The sequence below is a fragment of the Cyprinus carpio genome, chromosome B21 (assembly GCF_018340385.1).
Source record: "Cyprinus carpio isolate SPL01 chromosome B21, ASM1834038v1, whole genome shotgun sequence".
Lineage (NCBI taxonomy): Eukaryota > Metazoa > Chordata > Actinopteri > Cypriniformes > Cyprinidae > Cyprinus > Cyprinus carpio.
The window spans coordinates 8,999,135-9,012,048 of record NC_056617.1 but is presented as its reverse complement, the minus strand read 5'-3'; the positions used below and the strand labels follow the sequence as shown (position 1 = coordinate 9,012,048).

Here is a 12,914-nt window from a genome sequence, read left to right as displayed (position 1 = left end):
ATAATAATGTTTTTTTTTTTTTTTTTCATACACCATGAATACAGGTGAGTGTACTCATAAATTATTTTTAAAAAGTCAAAATCTGTTTTAAGGTAAGTTTTTATTTTTCATTTTTTGAAGCTACAAGAATACTTTTTGTGTGCAAAGAAAACAAAAATAATGACTATTCAGCAATTTTCTTCTCTTCTGTGTCAGTCTTCGGTGCTAACCCATGTCAGTCTTTAACTAACCCTTTAATCCCCCCAAAAAATAAATAAATACATTTTCAAAAGTTAAAAACATGTTTATCAGAAGATGTGTATTCAATTCATTCCATGTATGATTAGCATTTTAAATGCATTTTTGAATAGCGTAATAGATTGAGACAAAACAAATGAGTGTCATGTCATTGACCTGTCTACCATACTTTGTGTTCTAGGTAACCCTCTGTTAATGAACTCCTCCATGCAGCCAGACCTGACCGTGTCACGGACCTACACTGGCCCCATCTGTTACCCTGACTCCATGGAGAAGGAGCTCATCCCTGAACCTGCACTCTTCGACCCCCTTCCTGACCTCAAGGTCAAAGTTCACAGCTCCTTTATGGTCTCTCTGGGTGTGTCTGAGAGGGCAGAGTATCATGCAAAAGCGCCTTCCCAAACATTTCCTCGCGGTGTGGTGCAGGAGATCGGAGGCGGTGGAGGCACGCTGGGTGGGAGAGGGAAGAGCCAGCTGGCTCCCATCCAGCCAGCGCTGGTCTCCAGTATGATGACTGGCAAGCGACCACTCAGGACCAGCGGGGTGTTCGGGCATGGCGGAGGACGACTGGTGGTACCCAATGCAGGTGTGTGTTTAATGCATGCTGTAGAAAGATTAAAGAAGCGAGAGAGAATCAAACACACTACATGAAAATAATGCAAACTGTAGTTAAATACAGAATAGTTTCAGTCCGCAGCCCATTCAAAGAAAATCTGATGCCTGTTTAGAATGTTAGACATTTAGCATGTAAGAACTGGCTTTCAATTCAAATTAAATTGTTCATGTGCCGCTGGAAGTTTAATTGGAGTTTAAATTTGGAATGTCTGGAAGAGGATCGTAACCAAGGAATTGTAATCATAAATCAATTGTTGAAGGCATACTGGGATTTAAATAAATAAAATAAAATATTTATATATACAAAAATAAATAAATAATATGATTAGAAAAATGCAAGTTTATATATATTCTAAAATCTAAAATATATAAAAAATTAAAATCTCTTTTGAGCAATGCTCCCTTACTAAATAAGTATTAATTTAATTCATTCATTCATTTAGTTAATTAATTTAATACTATACTTAATATATTAATAAGTATTTTGTCTCTTTTGATCAACTTAATGCACCCTTGCTTTTTAATATATATAGAGATACATTGAATACAGTGTTTTAAAGAACAGCATCTAATGTCTTTCATGTCTTTCTAGATAAACAGATAGATACATTTATATGTTTAACATTTAATTTTTATGGATTTATTTCATTTTTTATTTGATTTATTTATAACAAGATGACCTCAAGATTTTCCACATTGTTCTCTAAGTTCTCATAAAAGTGTCTAAGTGGGTGGTTCTAGGCCCAAATGGCCTGCTTCATAAGTCTAGGGAGAGACAAGCTGGTATGCAGACACACATACCAGTCACTTCTTTATTCTCTCTCCATTTCTCTTTTCATGACTTTCTCTCTCACGCACAGTATATCCAGTGGCTGTGCTGTGTGTTAGTGAGGCTGTGCACACAGCACCCAGTGGCTGAGAGAGGGGGCAACTGACAGAGAGGCAGACAGACCAGCAGGGCAGCATTGATTTAGGAGTCTCTAGGGTCCATCTCTCTCTCTCTCCTCTCCCTCCTTTACACTCCCTTGCTCTTTTCCACCTTGACAGGCTGGCAGAAGTGTGTGAGAAAGGTTAGAGGCTAGTGCATCTGCTGAAGCGTGCTGGAGTTCTCACTCATCCTATTTAAGACCTTTACAGACGAATAGTGACTCTAACAACTCCACAGGCGCCTTGTCACTTCACAAGGTGTGTGCACATGTGCGTTGTACACAAGTATTCGTAAGGAAGGTTTTGAATTGATTTTTAAGAAGACGTGTTGTCATGCATGAGTCCCACAAGAAAAATGTTCTGCTGTTTCTAAATTCCAGCCTCGCACCAAACTATTCATTCCACTGAAAGGGCTTCTGGGAAATTAAGGGTGTTTCCAAAAGAGGAACTTTGTTTGTTCTAGTTTAGCATCCAAGTCCCATTCCGTCATGTTGTCAAATCATATAAATTGTTTGGTTTTGTGTGTGTGTGTGTATGTGTGTGTGTCTTATCTTGGGCTAGGTGTGAGTTTGCTGGTGCCTCACGGTGCGATTGAAGAGGACACAACCTGGGAACTGTACGTGAGCATTACCCAGCAGGACTCCAGGTAATATATCCAGGACACTGACGCACAAAATTGAGACTGTATTCAACTCGCTCTTCTGCTCTGTTCCAAAACCTACAAAGCTGCCTGCAGAAAAAGAATTTTAAGGCCCGATGTGGAGGCTAAACCAACTTAATTATGCTGTCTTGTAAGAGAACTAATTTTTGCCATCTTCTAAGGTCTTTTGTGGAGAATTGCAACAAACGTAGGGAAATACAGTACATAATAGATGCCGGACAAAAGCTTACCAGTCATTCAACACTGAAAAATATAGATAAAAATCAAATTGACCAAATTGATAAAACAAATTGACCAAAACCAGTGACCATTAGGTTTAGTGTTATGGCAACACTTTATTTAAAGTATAATGCATTATAAATGTTTGTTAAAGGGTATAATGCATTATAATTATTCATAATGTGCATTGTAATACATTATTTCTTGTCTGACATAATTATAACAGAATTTAAAATGCATAGTGTAACAATGAATTGATAAGTGTTATAATGTATTAACTGTGATTACAATTATTCATGAGATTGTACAATGCATTATAAGGTGCACTACAAGGCATAATTAATGCATTAAAACTACTTTTATACATACATTATACATAAAGGCTTTAAGTAAAGTGTTAGTGTTACTCTAGTATGACTGAAATACTATTATAGTTTTTATTATTATTTTTAAATGTTCATTGTAAATATATTTAGGTAATATATATATATATATATATATATATATATATATATATATATATATATATATATATATATCAATAGGATTTTGGTACAATAAAGAGTCAGATTTTTGTTTGTGTTGTTTTAAACATCTTTTTAGATAACTGATATCAGTCTCAGACAGGTTTGGTCAATAGTTTGTCAGGTTTTCTTAGGTAAATGGAAATCCTAGAGGTTGTTCCACATTATTAAGCAAGTCACAGTTCTCATGGAATATGGTGAGGAAGAAAGATCTTTCTGAAGATGAAAAGTATGAAACAATGCAATGTCTTGCAAAAGGCATCAAAATAAACAATAGTTTGCAAAAAGCAAATAGATATTATTGACCTTTCAAAAGATTTGTGAGTGACTTAGAGCACAGAAGATCTTGGTCAGATAAAGATTTATTAAGGAAAGTTTCTGTCAAACAAATGAACTGTATTGTAATGCCAGCTATAAAAAAGCCACTGCTGAACAGCAGACAGGTGTTTGAAGCTACTGGAGTCTCAAGATCCTCTCCATGCAGACTGATAGTTGTGTGTAAAGCTGCGTTTCAGTCACTGCTAACCAAACCTCACAAAGAAATTAAATGAATGGGATATTTTGCTATAAAAAACTAGTTAAAATAAAATATTTTTAATGATTTTTTTTATTATTATTTTGTGACAAAAATATTTTTATGGTTTTAGATTTGTTTATATATATATTTAACTATAATAATCCTGTTTAGGGTGTTCCCTTACAAGACAACTACATACAGTGCAAAAATAAATTGACTTTCTTGCTTAGAATTTTTGTCTATGTCTTGTTTTACATTGCAAATATCTAAACTTTTTAAAAATCAAGATACATTTACTTGAAGCAAAGTGACTTAGGATATTAAGTCTTGTTTTCTGAAAATAAATAAATAAATAAATAAATCTTGTTTTTGATTATTTTTCTCACCCCTTGGGCAGATGCAGTATTTTTTCTTGTTGTAAGCAAAAACTAACTAAATTCAGATAAAATTCTCAGAAAACAAGAATAAATAGCTAAAGTCATTTTGCTTGTCAGGTAAATGCATCTTGATTCAAGAATGTTTAGATATTTATACTAGAAGACAAGACAAATAAGTAAGAAAATAATTTTTTTGCAGTCTAAGTAGACAGTAGGCATCAAGGCAGCTCACTAGGTAATTGAAATGAGCTTTTCTCTCACACACAAACTGCTGGTTTGATGCTTTTCTAGCTGCCTAGCTCTGTTGTTCACTAGCAAAAAGTAGCTTGCCATCCATGAACACCTTGTTTGGTGAAGCTAGTAAGCTAAGGTGGTCATGGTGGGTAGCACACTAGCAACCAAAACACAACACGCTGGTGTTATCAGTATAGGGCACTCTGCATTTTATTCCCATTTCTTACTTTCTGTACCTCAATTTCCCATTCTTACCATCAATCTTGCCCCTGCTCACTTTATCCAGCACTAAGTCAGTCTCGCTCTCTACTGAGAGCCACCATTATGTAGTTATGATGGCAGGCCTGTATATTGAAGGCAGCTAGGTGCTAGGTGCGCATTAAGAAAGGTGTACTTTTATAGCGTTAGTATTCTGGGCCTGTGTGCGAAAGTGGTTAAACACATCCGAGTCAAGCGGGTTATCAGCCAGCTGTGCCATCCTGTCGCAACAAGGGAAAAAAAGATGGTGACTCTGAAACAATGGCATTGTAGTCGACCTGAGACCAGCACTGTGGACATCACACTACGATGTGAGCATGTTAAATCAGTGGTTATCAATGTTTTGACTCAAAGTTCCCCTATCTCCACAACAATGTTCAAATACCCCCTTGCCCTCAGCGTTTTTCAACCAGTTTTTAATGTATTTACACTTCTAGTTTGAGCTATTTAAAAAAAGTTAAATAATTATAATTCAAATAATTTATTTACAGGATTCCAGAAGTTTTCGGAACTGAATGTTCTTCAGGGTTCCTGCTGGTTTTATCCAATGACTTTACATTACTCTTGATTGTTCATTATTTACTAATTAAAAAAAAAAAAAAAAAACTTTAAAAAATACTTTTTTCTCAGTATGTCTGCTGAAGTATTTGGCATAACTAATAACTTGTGTATTCATTTTAAAAAAGTATTTTCAAAGTATAGAATTCACATTTCTAACATTACATCATTTATCCAGGTATGAAAAAAGGTACAGTATATAATCCAGTATATAATAATTTATACTTGTCTTCATACCTTAAGCTTGTAGTCTGTGTCTGATGTTGCATTCTGTTCCAACTTAACATATGTGACCCTGGACCACATAACCTGTCATAAGTAGCACAGGTATTTTTGTAACCAATAGAAAGCTTATTTATTCAGATTTAAGATGATGTATAAATCTTTTTGGTTTTACTGGTTTTGTGGTCCAGGGTCACATATTTTGTCAAGTAAAGTGAACTACAGATATCCTCTGCTGACTATGAAGGATGCAGTGAACACTGTTTAGGGACAATGCTGTAAATCGTAACGCAGTTTGTGTTTCATTAGTGGAAATCTCCCAGAATGCCACTTGCTTTGTTCTGGTGAGCTGCTTAACTTTGGGATTAACCCTCCAGAAATTATGAGCAAACTTTGACGAGCGGGGATTTAAATCTAAAGTTGTAAAACTCTCGAATGTCACCTACAATCAGACGGAAAACAGCTTTCATTTGGCTCTCAATCCTCAATCGCTGTCGTAGGCTCGCTGGGCTTGATAGAGATCAAAGGTCACAAGTGTTCAGAGACTCTTCAGCACTCATAGATGAAAACCTCAATCTCAGCAAGTCAGCAGATGAAGGTAGCTGCTAGCGTCCGATAAGCTCAGAGCTGTTTGCTTCCCCATCTCCCGTCCTACGCGTCAACACCACCGTCGCGCAGCTATCCGTCAGTCAAACTCTAGCTGCTCAGCCCAGCTGTCAGTCAAAGCCTATCTTTTGACAGTTGTGGTGAGTGGCGGGGAGAAATTCAATCCACAACACTGCAATCTGACCACAAAGCATCTACAGAAGGTGGAGGGAGGGGGTTTAGAAGAAGAGAGAAGCAGAAATCAATCTGCAGAACCTCTTAAATTTAGCCGCATGATCTCCAGAGTCCTCATAACAGCAGCTATAGAGAGCAGAGTCATGAAAAAGGATCAATCAGAGACTCTTTTTATTTGTTCACAGTGATAGGATTGAGTTTGCTCAGACCTCTGGGCTATTTGCAGAGCTTAAAGCTCTCCTGTACGCTTCCCCATGGATTTACCTGGACAACACACCGAACATTTGTATTACTAGGAATGATTCACACTGTGTTAATGAAAGCAGACTTGTTTTTTTTTTTTTTTTTTTTTTGCTATCTTGGCGGATATTAAACTGGTAAATCAATAGGTGATGCATTTCCTTGTTATTAGTGCTGCATCTCCGGCTCCTCTTTACATTTGATGAACTGGGGGAAATGAATAATAGCTGGACCCTTGCATGCTAGCTAGCAGTCTCTTTGACAGGACGAGACTGCACTTTTAATGGCCGTTCATACTGACAGCAGTGTACAGTGACAAAGCAATGGCAGATATAATCTTAGCAGCAATATTTTCAAAATGTATGTCCAGCTTCGCTACCCACCATTATAAATAACATTACTACTTCCAGTGTTCAGCGATATGGCTTGGTGATCTCCTGTGTCAAAATTGCTGTCAGTGGAACAGTGCTTTATAGTCAAACACTTCCCTTCTCTTAGGCAGTTTGATCTATGAGAGATAATTGTTCATATTGATCAGACCATAATGCCTGCGGCACAAAATGCAATGAAGAAGCTTGTTTGTTATGGTGGATTCCTGAGGGGGAAGTTTTGGTTTTAATTTGTTGAAGTCTGTTCTCTGTCTGTTCGGTCTCTGGGCTTGTGTCTGTGTGAGAAGGAAAAAGGTTACAGCAGATGAACAATACAAATTCACAATCAGGGCTTCATGAACCAATTATTTTTTTTATTGTACTTTTATTTATTATTTATTTATTTTATAACAAAATGATTTATTTATTTATTATTTTATTTTATTTATTTCAGGGTTCCAGCGATGCTTGTGTTTCACTTGGCGAGATACTGTAACAACTGAAAAAAAAAGTGTTTTTTGTTGTTGTTTTTGTTTAGTTTTTTGTTTTTTTGTTTTTGTTTAATATGTTAAATTTGTACTTCATTTTATAAGCATAAGACATTCTAGTGCATTGATAAACTAGACCTATGGTAAATACAGGTATATAATTTTTATCATTTTGGTATAAAAAAAAAATCATGATTTTCAAATCTGAATGGATTGAACAAACATTTGTTTGTTTGTTTGTTTGTTTGTTTGTTTGTTTGTTTTTTGATGTTTTATTTTTGCAATATCCTTTTTTAAATGTGTATAAAGATTTTAGTAATTATTTAAAATTTGTATTTTGTATTTTATTTTGGTAAATTCTTATTATATTTTAAGATGTGATTTTTATGGGTTTGGTTTTAGTAGTTTAGTTAAAATTACCCAGCTGCTAAAGCAGTTTTCACCATAGTTGTTCTTACGGTGGCCGAGAATGGCAAAACAGATTACAATTATTAAAACAAAATAACAAATTACAAACGCAAATGCAAATCTAAAAAACGAAATAATTCAGAAAACACAACAACAATTCAGAAAACATTATAACAAATCAGAAAACACAATGACAAATTCGAAAACAAAATAACAAGTCATAAAACACAACGACAAACCCGAAAACAAAACAAGTCAAAAAATACAATGACAAATCAGACAAACCGGAAGAGGTAGGTATAGTTTGATACAGGGCCATTGGTTTGGGATTACTCACCACTGACTGGACGAGACATCTGTCAATCAAAGTATACAGAAATAACAAGCCGAAAAACAGCAGAGTCGTGGTAGAAAGTTCGGAGATGCTCTTAAAGTAGCTCGGTTTAAATGTATTGTATGAATTGCACTTTCAATGGAATAAAACATACGGAATGTCTATTTACACTTTGTGCAAATTATCTGCCTTATTGGCATTTTGGCATCAGTATTTTGTCAGCTCCAGTGGTGCAGATGGTTAAGTATCTGCTCTTATCTTTTAGACGCGATCAACCCGGGTTCGATCCCACCTTTTGCCAAATTTCATGTTAGCAATGGATTTTATTTACACTAAGTGAAAATAGCAGTATTTTTAGCAATATGTAAATACCTATTTACACTGTATCAAAATAGCAGGATTTTCTGCTATGTATACTACTTGTTGCAAATAGTGGCAATTATCTGCACTTCAGTATTGCAGTACAGTATAAAACAGTATGTGATAACAACTTATTGAGTGTAAATTATAATTTTAATTCAAATAATTAAATGGATGCCACCTTATTGGTACAATAAAGCCCAACCTACACCTACACATACCCTAAACCTACCCTATACTTTATTTTCACCTTTTTGATAATTTCCTTAATTATTATTGAAAATAAATGCCTTTACAATGTGATACGAGATTTGAAAAGGGATAAGAAAAAAAAGTTCGGCAAAAGGTGGGTTCAAACCTATGTCAATTGCGTCAAAATGCTAAGGGAAGACACTTAACCATCTGCACTACTGGAGTTGACAAAATACTGATGCCAAAAAAAGGACAATAGGCAGGTAATTTGCACAAAGTGTAAATAGACATTCCGTATGTTTTATTCCATTGAAAGCGCAATTCATACAATACATTTAAACCGAGCTACTTTAAGACCATCTCCGAACTTTCTACTTTGACTGCTGGTTTTCGGCTGGTTATTTCTGTATACTTTGATTGACAGATGTCTCGTCCAGTCAGTGAAGAGTAATCCCAAACCAGTGGCGCTGTCTCAAACTATACCTACCTCTTCCAGTTTGTCTGATGTGTCGTTGTATTTTTTGACTTGTTTTGTTTTCGGATTTGTCGTGGTGTTTTATGACTTGTTATTTTGTTTTCGAATTTGTCATTGTGTTTTCTGATTTGTTATAATGTTTTCTGAATTGTTGTTGTGTTTTCTGAATTGTTATTTTGTTTTTTAGATTTGCGTTTGTAATTTGTTATTTTGTCTTCATAATTATAATCTGTTTTGCCCTTCTCGGCCACCGTATGTTCTTCCTCATTCAAAACCCACATCTAAAGGGGTGTGACACTTCTAATCGCAGTCAGGTCTCTACACCATTGTAATTAATAGGTTTGGTTATTAAAAAGCACAGAGGGCATCCCCAGATTCACTCAGATCAATCAATACTGAGGCCCCTGAGGCCTTTTTCATTTGTTTACCACTGTTCCTGATATTTCAACAACTATGAGACATTTTGTTCCATTTGATGTGCATTTTATGTTCATGAATGTTTTTCTAGTGTTTGCGAGAGTTTCATTAAATGGCTGTAAATGTCAAGTAACTCTCTCTCTCTCCTCTACAGAATGGTAAAACTAGCTTAGCTGCTTCATCAGCGGTAATTGCCTTTATTTCAGACACAAAAGAGTTTGGATACAATGCCAATAGACAGAGGATGTTGGGAGGGAACAGGTAATTACTCAATTTAAATAAATCAACATGTAAACAAACAGTGTCGATGCAGAGAGAGAGAGCGATTAGAAGGCGGTTAAGTGACAGACTGGTCTGTTGGTACGGTACAGTGTCAAACACAGTAATTGGATGGCTGTCTCAGCCCGCCACCTGCTTAGAATGAAAAACGGCTCTGGTTGTGAAATAAATACTTGATATTCTGCCCATATGTTCATCAGAAGCATCATAATTAGTGTTTTTTTTTTTTTTTTTGTCTAAATCCATAGCCTTAAAGGAAAAATTCCCACAAAGTTAAAATGTATTCATCCTCTATTCACAATAATTTTATTTCAAACATGTATGACTTTGTTTTATGTGGAACACCAAAGAATATTTGATATTTTTGGCCATAACATGGAAGTAAATGTTTAATAAAACTGTTTGGTTACCAGTATTCTTCTAAATATTTACATGTGGGCATTTAAGTGTTGAACTTTGGCCTGTTTTTGCTACAATCATTAATAATACCTCTAATTACACTCTTAAAATAAACATTCCAAAAGAGGGTTTTCACAGCAATGTAATATTTCTTTTCTTAAAAGTTCTTAAAAGAACTTTTTCCAAAATAAGAAGGAAAGTTTCTGTGGATGTTAAAGGTTGTCAATGGAATCGTCAATGCTAAAAAAAAAAAAAAAAAAAAAAAAAACCCTTTTTAAGACTGTGTTCTAATCGATTAGGACATTGGATTTTTGGCTGGTGGGCAAGAAACTTTTGAAAAACCTTCCAACATGGAGATTTTGGCTAGGTAATGATGTAGCAAACATCCAGAAAACCCTAGCACACACACAGCAACATATCAAAGACTATTCAAAACACCTTAACAGAGACAGTAAATGGACAAAAAAAAGTTCCACATGGACAAACACCACTCATAAATATTACAATCTCTTGAATCTCTGTGCAAAGAGTACTGAATTGTAAATCATCACGGTTCTGTTAACCGCAGGTGTCTGGTTCAAGTAATCTGCTGTGTCAGTGTGTTAGTTCTCAATGGTGCCATCCAGGCCAGCCTGAACTCCCCCTGCTGTAGATGACTAATCCTTGTTGAGGATCCACAGCAGTCATATCGATCGACGCTAACACATCCAAACTGTCTCAATATGTCACCAGGCTCCTCAGAAAGCACTTCAAACAACACCATCGACCAGTGAACTCACACACACACACACTGACTGATCCACACCCGATCAAGTCCAACTGCCCTCTGGAATCACTTCAACCAGCGCAAAGTACAATATATCTGTATTAGCGCTGAGTCTGCAGGCTAATCTGTTGTGTTTATGTTTGCAAGGAGAGCTGTGTGGCTACTTGGCATGTTTCCATTAACAAATCTGCTTGTGTTTCTAGCTAATGTTTGTTCATGGAGTTATCGTAGTAACTTGCCCTCATGTTTATTAACCAAACTAATTCCATTTATTTCAACATCGGCATCTTCTAGTGAAATCAATACTGTTATTTTGACACCACAGCACATGTTGAGCGAGGATTTCCCATGAGCGTTCCACACAAGTTGTTCTCTTGGTCTGTATTTTATTTTGATAGTGGACTGCCAATTTTAATTTGGGGAAAACTTTTTAGGAAAAAAAAATGGATTCATGAATAGATTCACTGCTTGTACACTGTCATTATGGGGTTGAACTCTTAAGGCCTGTTCACATCAAGAATGATAATTATAGAAATTATATTAGCATCCACACCAATGGACAGTTATATTTTGTTTATTATAAGCATATACTGTAGTCATCTGGTGCTTTGAATGCTCAAGCTTGTTATAGTCAGGTGGATTCTGATTGGCTGATTTCATAGGTATAGTTATCATTATAGTTCTCGTATTTATTGCTGCCCATCAGTTTCTTCTCTGTGTTTGGAAAGTTGATAAAAGTTGAAGTAAATGCAGTTTTAGAGACATTATCCAAAAATATGGTATAATGTTCAGAGATGACACAATCAGTTTTTTTGTTTTTCTTCACATCTTGAAATAAATATTTCAATTGATTCCAGCCCACTAAAGTAAAGTATCCAATAATTTTTTTCATTGAAAATCACACTGAGCTCCCTAGTTTATTCCTATGGGATATGTTGTAAAGCTTGTGAGAGTGTTTTTACATCTGATGTTTCATGCAAATTAAATAGAATCAGAAGCATTGCTTTTTACATTGATTCATTTTGCATATGCTTTTATCCAAAGTCATTTACAAATGAGAAAAACACTGCAGTTAATCATCAGGAACTAACAGTATTAGCATCGCTGCAATACTAATTTAGTCTTTGTTGTCGTTGTTGTTTTTGAACAATATCAGTTAATCTCTCTTTCTGTGTCTGTATCTTCAGTGCTTTGTCTGATGAAGGTCAGGAGATACTTTTGAGTCCAGAAGTAACATATGGCCCTCCTGGCCTGACCCTTTCCTGCCCTGTTGCCTTGACAGTAGCCCACTGTGCAGATGTGAGTTCAGAAGACTGGAATATCAAGCTTAAGAGACAAACCCAGGACAACAGCTGGGAGGTAAGACAAATCTGACATAAGAGTGTCTTTAACTATTTAATTTTTTTCAAGTTTTTAAAGGGTTAGTTAACCCAAAAATGACACTTCTGTCATTATTGTCCCTCATGACATTTCAAACATGTAACACAAACACAATTTGAGATATTTTTGATGAAATCCGAGAGCTTTCTAGCCAGAAAGGTCATAAGGACACTGTCAAAATAGTCCATGTTTCACCAGTGGTTCAATCGTAATTTCATGAAGATACTAAAAAATTTTGGCACAAAGAAAACAAAAATAACAACTTTATTCAACAATTTCTTCTCTTCCATGTCAGTCTTCAACGCACATTCATAAGAGTACCAAAGAAACTGTTGAATGAAGTTATTGTTTTCTTTGCACACAAAAAGTATTCTCATAGCTTCATTAAATTAAGGTTGAACCGCTGTTGTCACATGGACTATTTTAACAATGTATTTACGACCTTGAACATGTTAGTTGCATTACTGTCTAAAAAGGCTCAGAAAGCTCTTGGATTCCCTCAAAAATATCTTAATTTGTGTTCCAAAGATGAACAAATTACTTACGAACTACAAAAGACATAATAATTAATAATTAATGACAGCGTTTTCAATTTTGGGTGAACTATCCTTTTAACTATTAGAATACATAGCGAAGCCATTCCTTGCCTTGAATGAGTGTAAAGTCTGAATCATGTAGT

The 12,914-nt window shown here is 35.4% G+C and overlaps 1 protein-coding gene across 7 annotated transcripts in view; it reads left to right on the top strand.

The window, feature by feature from the left end:
- The window catches only part of LOC109045542 (netrin receptor UNC5D-like), a 180,045-nt gene that overhangs the window by 151,660 nt on the left and 15,471 nt on the right, over positions 1 to 12,914 (top strand). For all 7 annotated transcript variants that reach the window (XM_042748500.1, XM_042748502.1, XM_042748505.1 and 4 more), the window contains 3 exons: positions 419 to 823; positions 2,341 to 2,425; positions 12,043 to 12,214. In XM_042748500.1, the coding sequence (XP_042604434.1) occupies positions 419 to 823; positions 2,341 to 2,425; positions 12,043 to 12,214 (662 nt within the window). The remainder of the gene's footprint in view (positions 1 to 418; positions 824 to 2,340; positions 2,426 to 12,042; positions 12,215 to 12,914) is intronic.